General features: G+C 37.9%; 1 protein-coding gene across 2 annotated transcripts; it reads left to right on the forward strand.

The window, feature by feature from the left end:
* The first annotated feature begins 1,783 nt into the window (after nucleotides 1-1,783).
* Nucleotides 1,784-20,823, forward strand: LOC138334336 (uncharacterized). 2 transcript variants are annotated; one of them, XM_069282986.1, is made up of 12 exons: nucleotides 1,784-1,992; nucleotides 6,283-6,421; nucleotides 6,692-6,846; nucleotides 7,374-7,530; nucleotides 7,988-8,151; nucleotides 14,919-15,047; nucleotides 15,503-15,640; nucleotides 15,980-16,135; nucleotides 16,331-16,444; nucleotides 17,058-17,132; nucleotides 17,505-17,592; nucleotides 20,056-20,823. In XM_069282986.1, the coding sequence occupies exons 1-12, from the start codon at nucleotides 1,923-1,925 to the stop codon at nucleotides 20,519-20,521; spliced, it is 1,851 nt and encodes a 616-aa protein (XP_069139087.1). In that variant the 5' UTR covers nucleotides 1,784-1,922; the 3' UTR covers nucleotides 20,522-20,823. The 2 variants fall into 2 exon arrangements, with proteins under 2 accessions (XP_069139087.1, XP_069139088.1); XM_069282987.1 differs by lacking the exon at nucleotides 1,784-1,992 and having other exon boundaries at nucleotides 6,284-6,421; nucleotides 6,669-6,846.

Here is a 20,823-nt window from a genome sequence, read left to right on the forward strand (position 1 = left end):
GTCAGTACATCCTGATCTATCGGAGTTACTTCCCTTCGTTTCACCCCGTCGTACATCCTGATCTATCGGAGTTACTTCCCTTCGTTTCACCCCGTCAGTATATCCTGATCTATCGGAGTTACTTCCCTTCGTTTCACCCCGTCAGTACATCCTGATCTACCAGAGTTACTTCCCTTGGTTTCACGTACATCCTGATCTATCGGAGTTACTTCCCTTCGTTTCACCCCGTCAGTACATCCTGATCTATCGGAGTTACTTCCCTTCGTTTCACCCCGTCAGTACATCCTGATCTATCGGAGTTACTTCCCTTCGTTTCACCCCGTCAGTACATCCTGATCTACCAGAGTTACTTCCCTTCGTTTTACCCCGTCAGTACATCCTGATCTATCGGAGTTACTTTCCCTCGTTCACCCCGTCAGTCATATCCTGATCTACCAGAGTTACTTCCCTTCGTTTCACACCGTCAGTACATCCTGATCTACCAGAGTTACTTCCCTTCGTTTCACCCCGTCAGTACATCCTGATCTATCAGAGTTACATCCCTTCGTTTTATCCCGTCAGTACATCCTGATCTATCGGAGTTACTTCCCTTCGTTTCACCCCGTCAGTACATCCTGATCTATCGGAGTTACTTCCCTTCGTTTCACCTCGTCAGTACATCCTGATCTATCGGAGTTACTTCCCTTCGTTTTACCCCGTCAGTACATCCTGATCTATCGGAGTTACTTTCCCTCGTTCACCCCGTCAGTACATCCTGATCTACCAGAGTTACTTCCCTTCGTTTCACCCCGTCAGTACATCCTGATCTACCAGAGTTACTTCCCTTCGTTTCACCCCGTCAGTACATCCTGATCTATCAGAGTTACATCCCTTCGTTTTACCCCGTCAGTACATCCTGATCTACCAGAGTTACTTCCCTTCGTTTCACCCCGTCAGTATATCCTGATCTACCAGAGTTACTTCCCTTCGTTTCACCCCGTCAGTACATCCTGATCTATCGGAGTTACTTCCCTTCGTTTTACCCCGTCAGTACATCCTGATCTATCAGAGTTACATCCCTTCGTTTCACCCCGTCAGTACATCCTGATCTATCAGAGTTACTTCCCTTCGTTTCACCTCGTCAGTACATCCTGATCTATCGGAGTTACATCCCTTCGTTTTACCCCGTCAGTACATCCTGATCTATCAGAGTTACATCCCTTCGTTTTACCCCGTCAGTACATCCTGATCTATCAGAGTTACATCCCTTCGTTTCACCCCGTCAGTACATCCTGTTCTATCGGAGTTACATCCCTTCGTTTCACCCCGTCAGTACATTCATTCTCTCCCTGGGTTTATTGTGGTGCCCAAACACAGATGCATTGAATAATGTAGTCTACATTGCGAAATTAAATCGTCCGACGTCGTGAAAAATTTGAAGACAGAAAAATAAGTTTCCGTATTCGACAAAATAAACGCCAAGGACACAGAATAATAATAAAAAAAACAAGGGGGTGGGGGGCTTAATAAAATATTTGGACTATCCTTTCATAAAATCGTTGGACAAATAAAACCGTTAATTTACTTACAAAAGAAATCCACCTACATAATTTTCGGTCTGCATTTAATTCGAAGTCAACGAAATTTGGGCTAGGAAGAGGGAGTGCACTTATAGGGTCGAATACCGTAGTTTACACACTAAAGGGAGTTTAACGAATCGTTTGCATTTAAATTATACACAATGCGGAAGTAAGTTACATGTAATTGATGAAATTCGAAAAGGTCTGTTTTAATATAGACGGAAGTAAGTCCTTGTTGACATGACGAATTGGAGCACTAACTTTTCATTGTGTTGTAAAGTACTGCAGTATCCGGTTTCATACTGAGGCGTTGCATAAAGTGACCCTGAAACCCATGCAACGATGTGACGCTGGGGATCAAACATGACAACGATTCAGTTCTGTATTGGTATTCTTGTCTCAGTCGCGGGGCTAGGATCAGCGGCACAAACGGGTAAGTTACCGTTGTTGATCAAACGTAAAGAACATTAATGGGGTTGGTATGTATCATATCTGGCGGTCTGTGTTTCTATAGAACATGTTGCGGCTAGTATTGACCAGGGTTACAGTTATACTGAAATATTTGAAATGTATTCTAATTTTTGTTCACACATATCCTTAGTCTTTCTCCTTGGTTACTTTGAAATCTGGATAAATTGAACACGGTGATCTGAGAAATAGTAAAAAATTACATGTATGTAATTACAGTGTATGGGCCCACTAGAGTGTTCATAGACCATTTTAGACGTTTTAGATATCTAGATAAAAATCGGTAATCGTCCTAATCTGCATTGTATTATACATCAGAAAGGTGGAAAGCTCCCCGACACAAAATTCTATCCCACCTATCTTTAGCGGTTAAAAAGTCGCATTCATAGCACGTCTTCACAAAAACGGTTTCTACCGTTGGAAAGAGCTATAATGTTCCTTTCAAAATCACCCTACACAACTATACAAAGTGACGTCACAAAAACGATAGCAGCCCCGTTTCAACAGAAATTACACGAAAATATCCTCAGGCTGTGGAAATTTATGGTGACACTTTCTCCTGCATCATGCATCAGCGAGACGTCTGCTGCAAACTCATTGGTTGACTGAAATAAAAAAATTGTTATGCTACTTTCGGGACACCTCGTCATTTAACTTTGGCGTAACCCACACACCAGATCAATCGGATCACCTCGTCATCATTTTCTCTGAAACTAGACTCGGAGGTAAGTAGTAACCATTTTGGACTGCTTTCGGTAAAGATGGCGGCGCCCATGGTAACACGCTTCATCGTAATCAGTTGGCGATAGGAGGTATTTCTCCTTCAACTGCATCTGTATCTAATGTGCATGGGTTAAGCTGATGATTTTTTTGCTTCTATATATAAATGACATTTTTATTATAATACTGTCGCTCTATTTTTGGCAGTGTACAGTCAAACAGAAGGCCTTAGTTTAAAAGGCCCATGTGGAAAAAAATACTCACAACGGTTCTGTGTCTATTAAAATTCGAGAAACAAATTACGGCTTTATTGTTTATTCATTTTTCCACTGTTTACGTTGTAAATTTCTGATGTATGAAAGTGCATGTATATGGAAATAAAACGGTAGAAAGTATAACGATCAATTTAACGGTTTTCGTGTATTACATTTTTTTCTTCATATTAATTTCTTAAAATATTAAATTTACCTTAATGTCAAGAATTGTGTTTTTTGTCGATACGGTTGTAATAATTATAAGCATAAATATATTTAATATTTTATCACATTTTGGCTGATTGGAAGGGATCAAGTGAACAAGTCATCAAGTTTTCGCACATCTCTCTAAACAGCTTCCCTTGAGGTCAGTAGATAGAGAAAGTATGAGTCAAATAAAAAGTTATTTTGTTTTGTTCATTACGTATCCCTTTTATGAAACTGGTGTCCGAAAGTTGTTATGTCCTCAAATTTCTTGTGGTAACGCAACATTTCAGTTTGATTTTTATAGATACAATCATTAACACCGGCAAAGAATGATTGTAAATAAGAGAAAGATATACTTGTAAAATCCGTAAATAGCCTTGCATACACATAAGATAACATGTTTTGCTTGAGGGGTGGGTCGTTTAAGTTTTTGTTTATTTATCTATTTGTTACACAAGTCCGTTCTGCCACGCGTCCGGCTTAAATGATTGTACTTGTACACAGAGACTGGTTTAGTTATATCACTTTTTAGTCACACAAAACTAAACATTAAGTGGTAACGAATTAGCGTCTCTATGATGCTTTAAGTTCTAGAAATGCGATATATAACTATTTAATACAGCGATAATGGACTGGATGTTTTAATGACATCACCAACTTTGTTGAAGGTGAACGTTTTATAAAATCTATGCTTATAATTGTTACTACCATACCATATAGAAAAAAAAACAATTCTAGGCATTAAGATTTAGTATTTAAAGATAATTATATGAAAAAAAAGAAAACCTGAAATACACGATTACCGTTAATTGATCATTATAATTTCTATTGTTTTATTTACATATACAGATATCTACATGTAATTTCATAAAGCAATACTTTGAACTATTCAACGCAAACAATTGAAAAATGAATAAACAACAAAGCCGTAATTTGTTTCTTGAATTTTAATAGAAACAGAACCGTAGTGTGTTATCTTAATCAGAACTGTTTTCACTGGGCCTTTTGAGCAAAGGCCTTCTGTATGGCCAAAAAACAGAGCGACTATATATATAATCAAATAGTAGACACCTTATCACATTTCTAGTTGTAATTAACATACAAAAGCCACGAGCCATCATCTATAGCCCATGTACAGCAGATATAGATGCGATCGAAGAATAAGCTGAAGCGTGTTACCATGGGCGTCGCCATCTTTTACCGAAAAGTAGTCCAAAATGGTTTCTACTTACCTCCGAGTCTAGTTTCAGAGTAAATGACGAGGTGATCCGATTGGTCCGAGCCTATGTTTGATTGATACCAGATATACCCGATAAAATACACACATAATGCATGAGAAGGTGGCACCATTGATTACCACGGCTCGATTGAGGACGTTTTTGTGTAGTTTTGTCACAAGGATCTTTCCACCCTTTACGCGTATTGTACAATGAAGAATAATAATCATTTTTATCTACTTTTGTTCTAGATCCCTAAAATGTCTAAAATTGGTCTATTGGCACTGATGGGTCCATATTGATATACATGTAAACTGAAACTAATTATCAGATCCATGTGAATTTGACTTCACATTTCCCAAGGACATCAATATACACTGTAACCTGGTTCCCCTGGATACCATACAGTTGTTTCGTCCTTCCTAGACTCTTCGGTAATGTTAGGGACACCATACAGCATTTTCATCTTTCTTGAACTCGTCAGTGATATTAGGGACACCATACAGCTGTTTTGTTCTTATAGGACTCGTCAGTGGTGTTAGGGACACAATACAGCTGTTTTGTCCTTTCTTATAGGACTCGTCAGTGGTGTTAGGGACACCATACAGCTGTTTTGTCCTTATAGGACTCGTCAGTGGTGTTAGGGACACAATACAGCTGTTTTGTCCTTATAGGACTCGTCAGTGGTGTTAGGGACACCATACAGCTGTTTTGTCCTTATAGGACTCGTCAGTGATGTTAGGGGCACAATACAGCTGTTTTGTCCTTATAGGACTCGTCAGTGATGTTACAGACACCATACAGCTGTTTTGTCCCTCTATGACTCGTCAGTGGTGTTAGGGACACCATACAGCTGTTTTGTCCTTCCTAGACTCTTCGGTAATGTTAGAGACACCATACAGCAGTTTCATGTTTCTTGAACTCCTCAGTATTGTTAGGGACACCAACAGCTGTTTTTGTACCTTTTACCATACAGCTGTTTTGTCCTTATAGGACTCGTCAATGATGTTAGGGACACCATACAGCTGTTTTGTCCTTATAGGACTTGTACAGCTGTTTTGTCCTTATAGGACTTGTCAGTGATGTTAGGGATACCATACAGCTGTTTTGTCCTTATAGGACTCGTCAATGATGTTAGGGACACCATACAGCTGTTTTGTCCTTATAGGACTTGTCAGTGATGTTAGGGATACCATATAGCTGTTTTGTCCTTATAGGACTCGTCAGTGATGTTAGGGACACCATACAGCTGTTTTGTCCTTATAGGACTTGTCAGTGATGAAAGGGACACCATACAGCTGTTTGGTCCTTATAGGACTTGTTTGTGATGTTAGGGACACTATACAGCTGTTTTGTCCTTATAGGACTCGTCAGTGGTGTTAGGGACACCATACAGCTGTTTTGTCCTTATAGGACTCGTCAGTGGTGTTAGGGACAGCATACAGCTGTTTTGTCCTTATAGGACTTGTCAATGGTGTTAGGGACAGCATACAGCTGTTTTGTCCTTATAGGACTCGTCAGTGGTGTTATGAACAGCATACAGCTGTTTTGTCCTTATAGGACTCGTCAGTGGTGTTAGGGACAGCATACAGCTGTTTTGTCCTTATAGGACTCGTCAGTGGTGTTAGGGACACCATACAGCTGTTTTGTCCTTATATGATTCGTCAGTGATGTTAGGGACACCATACAACTGTATGGTCCATCTACAATATGGGAGTCGTCAGTGACTTTCTAGAAGGTCATAAATGTACAACTTTTTCGTCCTTCCGTATCAAGATATGGGGATTTGACATTTCAGCAGTAGACTTCTTACAGAAATGAAAATCATTCATCTAAGGTGCCCTTCTCCTTTTTCAGTTCGACTTGTGAATGGAACTGAACGCTCAGGCATCGTTGAATTATATCAGACAGCATTGAATCTCTGGTGGCCCGTGTGTGGAAAGGGATGTTGGTCACACAAAAATGCTAATGTTACTTGCAAAGAATTAGGATTTAGGTATGTGGATATTTACTGGGGAAATGTCTATCATGACTATCTAAATTTATCGAGAATTGGTCGAACGGTTGTAGTTTACATATGTTTATGTTACATATTTTCACAGTAGATTGTTCTATGTTTGATATTGTAGTTTAACACAATACTTAAATATAAAAATTGGTAAACAACTAAACATGGACATTGTAATCCTTCGCCCTTTCTCTCTTTCCCTTTGTTTAATTTGTTGTTTTTGCTTTGCCCATAGAAAATATTTTTGCCATGTTCTAGAGGAGGGGAAATGACAGAAGAGCTATCGTATTCCGCGGATCGAGACACAGTGCAGTACAAGTGTAATGGTACAGAAAATGCTTTACATGGTTGCAAGACTGACTCATGTTCTATCCGAGGGGCATGCACAGTCAGTGTTAGAGTAACGTGTCATAGTGAGCATGCTTTGTTCGTGGGTTTGGTTTCTAAAGATTGCTACATAAAATATGGTTCACATTAAATTATACCTATCCTTGCTAGATGTGTAACTTTATTAATTTCTTGCATCTACATTAGAAACCTGAAGTTATATTGATTTACCTTAATTTAGTGATAATTGTTACATGATACATTGGTATTTCATGGAATTGCGAGTCTCACAAAATACTTCACGAACTATTATAAGTCTGATCTACCCGAGCTACTTCCATTGCTGTCATTTCGTCTAAGTGTTCTACAGAAAAGATGTAGTGAGGTCAGGTCATTGTGACCTATATTTATTGACCTACATATAGATGTATAGCCGTGGTACGTTGAGACATTGGGACGTCCCAGTTCAGTCCTGACAAGTAACATATAGGTCTATCTAGGTAAGTAAGGCATTACAAAAGTTAAAGGAAAATTGCAGCTATTGTGACTTAACTGATCTACAAGTAAAAGTGTCATGATTTTAATGAACATAGAACTTTCCGCTTTTAAACAGGCGCAGTTCGTTTGAATGGCTATCAAACTCTTAGTGGTAGAAAAAGGGTGGAAGTTTTTCGGGAAAATTCAAACGGAGATCTCGAGTGGAAAGGTCTTTGTAGAGATAGCTGGACACAGGAAAACACAGATGTCGTGTGTAAACAATACGGATTTAGGTAAGATTTAATACTGTATCAAGGTCTATAACTCAGCCGAACACATATCATTACCCAATTTCAGAAAAGGTATGATTATTAACAAACTGTTTTAGATGTGACATAGGAAAATAGACACCGTGACGTCACAATTATATAAATACCATCCATTTTATCAAAGCAGCCCTTAGACATTTCCGATTGAAGCATTTTTGTCTCATTGTTAGTATATGTGTGTAGTACATTTGTTTTTTCTGCGTTGAATAGATTGATGAATAATTTCTATTGTTACGCCGTTATGTCAGCCAATCAGAAGCGACGTTACAAATAGGAACGTCATGATCAATGTTTCCTTTATGGGCTGATAAAGCACCGGTATAACAGACAGTGAACTGTTCAATGTCTCATGTCTAATATATATATATAAAAGAAAACAAGACAAAAGACAAGTTGAACTGTGTACATGTATAATTTACAGAACAGGAAAGTCAAAGGCTGGAGGAATACAGAATTCCAGTAAAGAAATGTGGGATGGTATTGACTTTAATTGTTCTGGTGTGGAGGACCATCTGTCTTACTGTCATACGGTCAGGGGGGATAGGTCATGTGACTCTGACGTTATCGTCACCTGTAGTAACCCACGTATGTATACAATACTACAAATGTACACAGGTAACAACATATCTATAGTAATTACATATATATGGTTACTACGTATCGATGGTATCTACATATCTATGGTAACAACATATCTATGGTAACTACGTATCGATGGTAACTACATATCTATAGTAATTACATATCTATAGTAATTACATATCTATAGTAATTACATACCGATGGTAACAACACATCTATGGTAACTACATACATATGGTAACTACATATCTATGGTAACTATATAACTATGGTAACTACATAACCATGGCAACTACATTAAGTATTGTAAGTACGTACGTCACTATGGGACTAAGACGGGAGCAGCTCCGTTTCAGGTAAAATGACATAAAATGCCCTCAATCAAGCTGTGAAAATCCATAGTGCCACTTTTTCATGCTTAATATGCCTGTATTTTTTACCAGTTGTGTCTGGTGTGTGGGTTACGCCAAACGTATATCGCTCATACGTAATGTTAAAACGGGGCTGCCATCGTCTTAATGACGTCACTTTGTATAGTAGTGTAGGATGATTTTGAAAGGAAAATTATCCCTCTTTCTAACGGTAGTAACTCTTTTAATAAAGACTCAATATAAATGTGAATTGTTAAGCCGCTAAAACTAGGTTGGGTAGAATTTTTGTCTGGGAGAGCTTTCCACCCATCTGGGGTATATAGTACATGTACATGTACAGCACAGGGGCAAACTTAATGAAAATGAATGTTGTGATACATGTTTTTGTATTTGGTGAATGGACTGATGAATATACCTAACTTATTTGATTTTTTTTCTGAAAAATACGAGATTTGAAAAATTATTTAAAAAAATCGGGATAATTTCTAGTAAAACAGAGAAAGAGATGACAGTCGCCATGTTGATAAATCTTACGTAACTTAGAGGTGCGAAAAAATAACTTTAAGTGATCGAGATCGGGTTACCTCATTCAAGAGATTATATTCAGTAAAACATATTCATTTAATTACCTCTCGACCAGATCAGCCTTTCTGTCATGTGTAAAAGCGTTCCTTTTCATCAATTCACAGTGGCGTAGGAAGATGAAACATAATGGGGGTGGGGGGGGGGGGCAAAGGTCCTCAATATTTTGTAACCCGCTTCCCCCCCGCCGCACCTACAGGAGATCAATTCAACACACAACCATATATACTTTATATACTTCTTCACATATCATTAAATATAATCCTTGTACACATTTATAGACAGTGGGATCGCTAACAGGAAATTAACGAACACGCAAATTGGCAAAATTAGCGCGTGAGCGCCGAAGGCGCGAGATTTTGGGGTCTGGGGGGTCAACCCCGGGAAAAATATTACGATTTAGAATGGCTGAGATGAGTTTTACAATGTATTTTGATGATTTTGCGAGCGCCCAAAAGCGCGAGATTTTGGTGTTTTGGGGTTTCGAGGGTCTCCCCCGGAAAAAAAAATTACGATTTAGAATGGCAAAGATGAGTTGTACGATGCATTTTGATGAATTTGCGAGCGCCCGAAGGCGCTAGATTTTGGTGTTTGGGGGTTTGAGGGTCTCCCCGGGAAAAATATTACGCTTTAGAATGGCTAAGATGAGTTTCACGATGCATTTTGATGAATTTGCGAGCGCCCGAAGGCGCGAGATTTTGGTGTTTGGGGGTTCGAGGGTCTCCCCGGGAAAAAATATTACGATTTAGAATGGCTAAGATGAGTTTCACGATGCATTTTGATGAATTTGCGAGCGCCCGAAGGCACGAGATTTTGGTGTTTGGGGGGTCCGGGGGTCTCCCACAGCAAAAAAATACGATTTAGAATGGCTGGGATGAGTTTTACGATGTATTTTAATGATTTTAAAGCGTTCTTAGCATGGTAATTTCTCGATTTAAAGTAACCTGCATTTACAAATAATAATTGTGATAATTGTGTCGTCATATCATTGTGCAACCCTGCTCGATCTGAACATACCGGCTTCACACCATCGGCACATTGTTTTGTAACTCAAAATAATAATGAATTACTAGTCTTGCTAAGGCACATAAACAAAGTAACATTTTTTGAAACACAAATGTAGAACGTAGAATCCCTTAATAGACATTTCTAGTGTAGTTCATGTGTTTTGAATTTCTACTATTAAAAGTTTGAACATTATGTGCTTGAACGTTTTAGGAAATGCGCCGCGCAGCTGAAAATATTTTAGAATGAAGTACGAAAAATGTGCAGGAGGACCCTTTATCTTTCAAATATGCATTTTTAGAATCTTGCCGATCAGTGTCAGTAGCAACCGCAACGTGTCCGGTTTCATTCCGGTGTTATCAGCATCATGAGCATACGTGATAATTATGGAAAAATTAAGTTTTGTAAATATTGTAAATATATATGCAGGCCTTTTCCGTACATGACGATTAGAGTTACCCCCCTTGCCATGCTATCTTAGTAGAACAGTTTTACAGCCATATGCACGCTGTTACAACGCATAGCTCCATGCAGTATGGGAGTACGCTTGATGGGCCATAAGATATATTTTATGAATGTGTTTATCAAAGAAGAATAATCAACTTGAACTGTTTATGACATCGAATTGAGACCATGGGAAAAATTAGGGGAAAGTAGCCAAATTTCGGACGGATTCAAATTTCGGACAGTAATTAAAAAATACTTAAAAACTCATAAAATAGTCCAGATATTTAATAAAAAGTCATTGTAACTGACCTATGCTTTACTTTCAAATTGGAAATTAACAAGATTGAAGAACAGATATGTGAGCATTATATTTTGTATGGTAAGTTTGAATGTGAATATGTGACTGCGACCTTTTCTGCGATTTAATATACAAAAATGAACTTGTCAAATGACGCAATATTGAACTCCATGTCAAACATGTCTTATTCAGTGTGTTCATTAAACTTTTTATTTTTTTTTTTTGTTAAACATATCCTTTTTTTTGTATTTTGAGTAAAAAATAAACAATACAGTGGGAATTAACCATCACTATACCTATATAAAGTTTGGTGTCCGAAATTTGAACACCCATTACTAATATGAAAATTTCCTTATTTGGAACAGTCCAAATAATCAATAAATACTTAAATATTGTTCGATTTTCATAACATTTGTAAAGTTCTGAATGGATTTTAGTAATTCAGAGCTTTCCTTAGTTATAAATCAATAAAAATGTAAAAGTAGTAACTAGGGTAACCAGTTATATCCTAGAAATAAAAGTGCAAGTAGACAAGGGAACATGTTTATCAGCTAAAGCCTTTAAGGGTACTTACACATTGAGCCCAAAATCTGGGTATATATGATGAAAGTTACAAAAGATATATATTATATTAACTAAACAAACTCAACAAACTTTTTATTTCAATGCATATACATTTGCTCACATGAAATTCATGATTATATAACAATTTACATGTTTTATATGAAAATCATACTTATTTTAATTGGTTTTTAATTGCTGTCCGAAATTTGAACACCCTATGTCCGAATTATGAACACCCCTGTCTGAAATTCGAACAGTTATACATTGCTGATTACTTTGGCCTGGTATAACACAAATTTAGTATCTGTGTCGAGTTTCAAGTGATAAATGCAAGAAAAGAAAATTCTCTTTCTGCTCATACCTCAGTTATGGGGGTATGTGGATAGGTTTCAAGCATACAAAGGTTTTACAATTAAGGTGTCCGAAATTTGACTACTTTCCCCTACGTGTATCCAGAGTTCTAGGAAGCCCAAAGTCAGCTTTTGATTCCGACAAAACCGGAACAAATATATTTGAAATGGCGGCGGTCGTGGTACACGATCGCGAGGCTCTTCAGGATTCGGAGACATCCGAAGAGGAACACCTCGATTTGACATTGTGTCACGCTGAAAAGGGACATGAACAAGATGTAACACCAAAAATACGAATTCGCCTGGCCAGTTTCAAAATCCCTCGGACGAGGAAAACACGTGATGAATGACTCTAAACCGGCTAGGTCTAGGCCTGGCGTGAAGCAAAGCGAATGAACAAAAATTAAAACTATATCGGACATAGAACAAACACAACGGAGGATCGCCTTGATACAGACCGAATTGGTTACAGGCGAATCTACCGAGTAGGGAAAAGACCAGATGTCGGACACAGTCTCCCAACAAGCTTAAGGTATGCAAAATGTTGATACCGGGATAACCGTTGACAAAAATGGTCACTTCACTTACACCGAATCTTTAAAAAACCATGTGATTTGCTAGCTGTATAAAGTTTCATCGAAACGCCCAAAACCTGTTATTCAAAGGCATACTAATTCAAAGATTTTGTTTGGGAATAACCTTCGATTCGTGAGGAGGGAGTTACCATGACGGATAACGGCATTAAGTTAGATAAGAAATCACGTCCGGAAGTCCAACAATTGTCTGTAGAACAGTGGGGATATGGTAGTCTGGTCTGGTCTTTGTCTATATGGTCATATCACTACAGACTGTGACTTGGTTGCTACCTAGCCAAAGTTGACCTTAGTGCTGCGTACAGGTCCGTATACGTACCTATTCATCCGGCAAACTATTCAGCCACAGGATTAAAATGGACATTCATAAGTGATTCCCCTCTAACTTACCTTTACGATTCTCGGCTCCTTTTTGGGTTTGCTAAGAGCCCGCAAATATTTCAACGACTCAGTAGCGCAATATCGGATTTTATTGACTAAATATGGTATTACTATTATTGCGTACTTGGACGATTTCGTAATCTTTCTCGGCGTGTTCAAAAGCCCTTCAGAGACTGGATACCATTTTACGCAGATTAGGTTTTTTTTTCATAAACTACTCCAAAGTAGTGGGTCCAAGTACAGGATATCCCATAAATCAGGTTACATTTTCAAAATGTTATTACTTTTGACATAAATGAGCGACAAAACATATATTTTGGTATATGAAAACATGCAATCAACTGTTTTATTCTATGCATAATATAAATTGATAATTTGATTATGCTGAAAACCATTGGCGTCATAATGACGTCATCACTTTTAAGGTATTGTCACGTCAAGAGGACATTATACACACACTGTGAAATGTTTAATACTTAGTAAAACAGCGTCACCACAAAATATTGCTATCCTCAGAGTTTTATCAGGATATATTCTGGTGGTCTACCTTCATTAGCCATTTCAATGGTACATGCGCAATTCTGGACACAAAACCTGTAACTTCACTAAAAACTGATGCGTGTGACAATGACGTGGGAGGTTATTTCTGTGGAGACTATTAATATACTAATTGGAATCTTGATATACCACCACTTAAATCAGAACACATTAATGTGAAGGAGCTTGGCGCTATTTACCTAGCAATTTGTCGCTGGTGTTCTCGATTAAAATCAATCTACACAGACAATAGATCCGCAGCATCATGGGTTATTAAAGGATCTTTTCGAAGCCACATAGTCATGTTTTTACTGCGAATTCTCTTCTGGTTTTGTGCCTTTCACAATTTCGTTTTCAAATATGTGTACTTCGAGGATACATGGGCCATAAAAACAAAAAACACACCTGTACGATTTAATACCGTCCCTCAAACTTGAACCATTCACAGGAGAGGAACTCACTCACCAAGTCATTTGTGAATTACAGGTGGTTCAACAGCAGAGTCCCTCCAGGGAGAGGCCGAGGACCTGAAAAGAAGGGCATGGGCTAATTCCAACGCCTGTTCCAGCTGTGTCTACAACCTTACAGATGTATATCTTTCGTTTTAGTACAGCTAGACAATTCCTCAACATCATCACTCACCTTCACAAGTGTTCAAATTTACCTGAACCCTTAAAGGGCGACTTCCATCTGTAATGGGAGTTAGCCGGAGTTAAATGTGTGTTGGGTGTCGCGCAAACGCCTGTTGATTAGTTCACCTCAAATTCCACAAGCAATACATTCAACTCTATGTAGCTTTCTCGGCCTACTACAGCCAGGTAATGTGGTAGTTCGCCAATCCTTTGACAAGGAAAGAGATCTACGGAGAGTGGATGTTTTAGTCTGTGAATGGGGGTTCAACATCTTTCTCCGTTGGGCAAAGACAATTCAATATATGGAGAAAATAGTGGAGGTGTACCACCCAAAATTTGGTAAAATCTAGCGTGTTATGTCCGGAAGTGCTATTTTAGTATTATTACAGTTCTCCAAGTCTGCAGACCCTTTAGGCTCTTTGTTTCTTCAGAACGATGGGTCGACCCTGTGTTATAGAACATTTTTCAGTTTGCTTCACAAAAACTGGTATTCCATCCTCAAATATCAAAGGACACCCTTTTCGGAGGGGTGGAGCCACGTGGCTCAACATAATTGGTTTTCCTATTATCAAGCATATTGGTTTCTGGTCCAGTGACGCTGTCTATAGATATATTCAACATGACAATGATGTAAAATTGCGTACTATGCAAGAATTTTCTAAATCCGTTGCGTTGAATCGATGTTTTGTGCACAAGCCTCGCCCGACTGTCTTTATACATTGTATGTATTCTGACATTTTTCAATTTCATATACCATTACCTATCATTTTTCCAACAAGACCATCCATTTCCCCTCAGAACTTAGAAGTAATTACTTCACTAATCAACCAATTATCACTATTAATTAATTTTATTTTTTCTGTCAATGGAATTATTGACTTGTAATAATTTCATGTGTAAATGTTTATTAAATTTGCCATAGTCTTGATTTTGGTTGGTTGCTGATTAAATAGCTTTACACTTCATTTATATCGCACAAATGTGGAGTTTAATTTGCTGTTCATATTTAGGTCGTTACAACGAGACGTGCAGTGAGAAAGCACCCTGTGAAGACGGCCTGAGTTGTACAAAAGAAATATGCAAGTGTGGTAACGAAATGAAATCCTATTGGAGTTCGGAAAAGAAGAAATGCCTATATGGTAAGTATGTCTACTTATCTATCACAGACAGATTAGTAAATAAGTAGCTGTATAACTATAACGGTCTAGGGCTACTAGTTAACTCTATAGACCAAGGCTGGCAATTCAGTCACGTGGACATACCCATCCTACTTCGAATGCCTAAAACACATTTCTTCCAAATAACAGTTTAGAATGTATTCAGTAAATAGTTATCTTTCATCTCCTGTATCACTCATAACTAACACTATAATAGAAAGATACATGTTATGAATTTGGACAAAATAAAAACGTACCAATCTTGTATGGTCCTGTCAAGTGGACATCGATATCTCAACTCATGAGAAAGATTCTGGCTGGCACAACACGGGGTTGCCGAGTATTGACAGCCAATATCATTTAACAAGGGTCAAGATATCCATGTCCATCTTTAATGTCCATAGTTCTTTAGGAAAACTTTCTGTTTTAATATTCAGAATCTTCAGTGGGCGGAAGGTGCCGCTCTGATGACGACTGTATCAGTGACCTCATTTGCCAAGGAACCGGAAACAGACATTGTAAATGTGGAACCGGTGGAAAATTTTGGTACTCAAAGGAAAACAAGTGTCAACAGAGTATGATGAGATGTTTTCTAGATTTTACATAAAGCGTAAAATGTTTGATATGGACAATGTTTCATTGTTTTGGGTTACAACTTTTTTTTGGTTAGAGCAACAACGGTGCATTCGATGACTATTCGTACGTCAATAGTCTTCGTGCAGCGTTCACGTTTATTCCAATGAGGCTAATTCCTTAAATTGTTGACATTCTTCCTCTTCCAACTCATTTGAAGTCATACAATAGACACTTAAACACAATGTTCAATAGATCTTAGTTGGTAATCTTTTAAATATTGTATGAATAATTATAATTATCAGTAAATGATTGATTTATGTATTTTAATTCAACATAAGAATCGCACTACTCTGCCGTTTTTGTATTGACGCCTCAAACATTCGGATCAGCCCGTGATTTTTGTGAAGACGAAGGCGGACACCTTGCGTCACCAGACCAAATTATACAGCTGTTTTCTTCATGTGTGGGACCTAATAAAACAATATGGATCGAAGGTAAACAAAGTTCATAAGATCGTGATTTGTAGTAAATAACAACGAATAATTCACTACAATATATAGAAGATGCAGGAGAAGTTTCTGTCGATATTAGAAGATAACGGTTGTCACTCGTCTATTTTTGTGATTGCGATGTCCTTTTTTTCTTGTTGAAATTGGAATTGATCATGACGGAAATGTTTGTCTGAAAAGGTACCACAGAAGATGAGATGTGTCCCATTGGAAGGAATTCTGATGGAACGTTACTCATTGGAAACCAAACCAGTTGTTCGAACATCTTCAGTTTTCTTTGTGTATTAACCAACGGTGAGTCTGTATTTCAACAATTGCAAAGCTTACAAAATAGATTTAATTACACAATTTTCTTTACAAACTCAATGTTATTAAAGCGTAAACTACTTCGGGAATTGTGTACACATTCAGATTTGAAGCCTATAGGACTTACTATTTAAATTTTGTTAATAAAAATATAAATCGTTAAAAAGACAAAAGGCATTATTACCAGGCTGGAAAACATAAAGATTTAGAACTATACTCCACATACCCCAAAAACCCCAAATGCAGCAAAAATGACCAGGCAGAATTGGGAAAGCATTAGACGTAACCAGTAATTTTCTGTTAATATATCAACAAATAACATGACGCATGAATTTCAGCTCTGAAATACATTTATCATATTCTTTTGTTGATAACAAATTAAGAGTTTGTGTATGTGTACATGGGTGATTAAGAATATGATAATATGTAACGACTAATATGAATGTTGCAGAAACAAATAATGAAATATACAAAAATGTTTGTATTTCAATGGTGCAACAAATCCATGTACAATGTGCAATATATGTTTTGAGAATTTTCTTATCTTTGTCAGCCGTGACTTTTCTTTTCTTGGACTGTTACAATGCCTTTATTTTACCAGAAACTCTCGATGGCATGGCCACTAAATGTCGCCATCTTCATCACCACCAGACGATAAAAGGTGCCGATCTGACTAGTACGTAGTCCACGGTAGACTGACTTCCATGTTTCCTCGTTATGTTTACAACTTACATGAGTGATGATGTATAATTTATCAAACGAGTTCAATAATTTGATATGTCTTTAAGTGACATATGGCATAGTCACGAGTGTAAGATTCTATTTATCACAAAACTTATTTATAGAAATATAAGAAAGCTTTAAGTTTCGTCTCAATATAAAACAATAGAAATCCGGCATGGATGTGACGTTTCTGTCAATCATGCGACGTCATATATAGATCAAAACTACATGTGACGTCGTAATAGTATTATTACACATAATTATGTGGTCTTATGACATGGATGCCATTCTACCAACTAAAATGTGTAATTTCCTTATATTTCAGATCCTTTGTCATGGCCGATTTTCGCGGGAGCGGCTTTTGTTCTAATCCTGGCGCTGACCATTGCAGTGTTATGCTACATGTATAAGAGGTATAATTATTCAATGTCAGTAATGTTTTAAAACCTTTCTCATTCTACATATCAGTCATTTGTTCTATAAAAATCTATAAACAAATAATATCACGTAAAATATCAATCCAAACATCTAATTAGTTCTTGCTTATGTTTGTGTATCAACTGAACGAGAGAGAGAGAGAAAAAACATTTCATTTTGTATAATGAAATTCATGATATGTATAAGATCGAGTATAATGATTCATGTATTTATGAAATCTACAATAGCCATAGTGTGTGAACGGAAGTATATAGTCTTTTCTAAATTTCGTAGTTGCGAGTCTGTATAGCGGTACTCGGTCACTTGCTAAGACAAATGAACCAATTGGAAGTGGATATGTTTTACCAATTCTATTTATTCTATACGTGTTTGTTGTCGTCTTAAGTTAGTAAACAGAGTCCGTGGTATAGCAAATTTACCAATTCTATTTATCACTGCCCGCTTAACCTATATTTCCTAAGTCCACTGGTGTTTGAATGTTTGTTTGTCGTACTTTAATCGCTGTTATTGAAAGAAACTCGCCTGATATTCTTTCCGGATTTAAGATATTCTGTCTAGTTTCCAATACTTCAAGAACCATGAAAAGCAAAATAGCAATTTCAAACTTTAGGATTATGACTGCACTTTGTTAATGTCAAGTGATTTAACCTCGATTTATATTTAAGCCCAACCATCATCAGATGGTGGGCTATTCAAATCGCTTTTTGTCCGTGGTCCGTCCGTCCTTCCGTCCGTCCTTCCGTCCGTCGTTCCGTAACAATTCTTGTTATCGCTATTTTCTCAGAAAGCACTGAAGGGATCTTCTCAAATTTCACTGCCGGTTCCCCTAACCTGCATATTGCATTTTGGGACGCCTATAACAAGATTCCTGGATTTTTATACTTAAATGTTTGTTATCGTCAGAAAGTACTGAGTCTTTCTCAAATTTTCATATGTAAGGTTCCCCCTAGGGCCCTAGTTTGTGCATATTGCATTTTGGGACACCAATCGGTTAACCAAGATCCAGGCAGCCATCTTGGATTTTAGATACGTTTGTTATCGCTATTTCTCAGAAAGTTGACAGGGATCTTTCTCAAATTTCATATGTAGGTTCCCCTAGGGCCCTAGTTGTGCATATTGCATTTTGGGACCAATCGGTTAACAAGATGGCCGCCAGGCAGCCATCTTGGTTTTTAATACTTAAAGTTTGTTATCGCTATTTCTCAGAAAGTACTAAAGGGATCTTTCTCAAATTTCATATGTAGGTTCCCCTAGGGCCCTAGTTGTGCATATTGCATTTTGGGACCAATCGGTTAACAAGATGGCCGCCAGGCAGCCATCTTGGATTTTAATACTTAAAGTTTGTTATCGCTATTTCTCAGAAAGTACTGAAGGGATCTTTCTCAAATTTCATATGTAGGTTCCCCTAGGGCCCTAGTTGTGCATAATGCGTTTTTGGATCGATCGGTCAACAAAATGGCCACCAGGCAGCCATCTTGGATTTTGATAGTTAAAGATTAATATCGCTATTTCTCACAAAGTACTGAAGGGATCTTTCTCATATTTCATATGTAGGTTTCCCTAGGGCTCTTGTTGTGCATAATGCGTTTTTGGATCGATCGGTCAACAAAATGGCCGCCAGGCTGCCATCTTGGAATTTGATAGTTAAAAGCTATTTTCACAAGTTATCGCTATTTCTCAGGGCTCTTGTTGTGCATAATGCGTTTTTGGAAGTACAAAATGGCCGCCAGGGATCTTATCGCTATTTCTCACAAAGTACTGAAGGGATCTTTCTCATATTTCATATGTAGGTTTTCCCTAGGGCTCTTGTTGTGCATAATGCGTTTTTTGGATCGATCGGTCAACAAAATGGCCGCCAGGCTGCCATCTTGGAATTTGATAGTTAAAGTTTGTTATCACTATTTCTCAGAAAGTATTGAATGAATCTGTCTCAAATTTCATATATAGGTTCCTCTATGGCCCTAGTTGTGCATATTTCGATTTTGGGACCGATCGATTTACAAGATGGCCGCCAAGGAGCCATCTTGGATTTTGATAGTTGAAGTTTGTTACTGCTATTTCTCAGAAAGTACTGAAGCGATCTGTCTCAATTTTATATGTAGTATGTTTGCAAAAGTTTGAAAAGCAGAGAAAAGATCCCTCTTTCCATTGTCAGACATAGATCATTCTTTGTGGGGCGCCAAGATCCTCTGGATCTCTTGTTATTACTTGCTTTAAAATAAAATTCCCACTAAAACAGTATGCACACCATTACATACATCTGTTATTTCAAATATTGGTAATAGTCGATGTTTTACCGACTTGGTTACCATACCATCTTCTCTTCTTCTTGTTTCGATACTCTCAAGTGAATATACAGTCTGCAATTTATCCACTTCCGTTTATACACTGTGATAGTGTTTATGATTTGACGATAATCGACTGATTCCATTCTATAGGAAAAAGAGAAGCCGTCCTAAACATAGACACACCGCGTCATACGACTATCATCAGTCAGCAAGTTCAGGTGTGGAACTAAATGTAGTGAAAAGTGATGCTGTCCACGGAACGAATGGAAGCGAATGTTATGATCTCGCGCATGTATCACAAGCGACGACCACTGATCTCTATGGTAATGGTGAACTCGGCGAGAAGCCACCAGCGGTAGCCACTGATCTCCATTGTTATGGTGAACTCGGCGAGAAGCCACCAGCGGTAGCCACTGATCTCTATGGTTACGGTGTACTTGGCGGGAAGTGTCATAATAACGATGGGTTATATTCTCACTCGAAAGGACTTGACAATACGGGAGAGTACGATTCATTCATAAAGAAAGACGAGGACACAGATGTCAACGACATATACGATCACACCCGGCATCAGGAAAACCATTACGACGATTTTCAAAAAGGACGCAAATGTTGAAAACGTGACAATACTTATAGATTCGGAGACAGAACTGTATGTACAAATAAGAGCTCAAAAATGACTTTTGGCAGTACTGTCAAAAATCACTCTTCTTCTTGGCCGACTGTCTTCCTTCGAACATCTCCCTTTAGACCATCTCATCTATGGCCTTCAGTGGAGCGCTCAACCCTTGTGAGAAAAGCTCTGAGTTTTGCTCAATGGCCGAGACACACCATAGTCTATAAAAGTGGTAGTTTCTACTCTTGCTTAACTCTTAGCATTATAGGATTTGTGCAGTAAAAATAATATTTTCATTTAAA

Source organism: Argopecten irradians, chromosome 11 (assembly GCF_041381155.1).
Source record: "Argopecten irradians isolate NY chromosome 11, Ai_NY, whole genome shotgun sequence".
Classification (NCBI taxonomy): Eukaryota; Metazoa; Mollusca; class Bivalvia; order Pectinida; family Pectinidae; genus Argopecten; species Argopecten irradians.

Excerpts from the sequence above, each read along its gene's own strand:
- LOC138334336 (XM_069282986.1), top strand. The coding sequence starts at position 1,923 with ATGACAACGATTCAGTTCTGTATTGGTATTCTTGTCTCAGTCGCGGGG. Across the intron at positions 6,847-7,373 it reads TGTTAGAGTAACGTGTCATA|GCGCAGTTCGTTTGAATGGC; the intron begins GTGAGCATGCTT and ends GCTTTTAAACAG. Across the intron at positions 7,531-7,987 it reads TGTAAACAATACGGATTTAG|AACAGGAAAGTCAAAGGCTG; the intron begins GTAAGATTTAAT and ends TATAATTTACAG.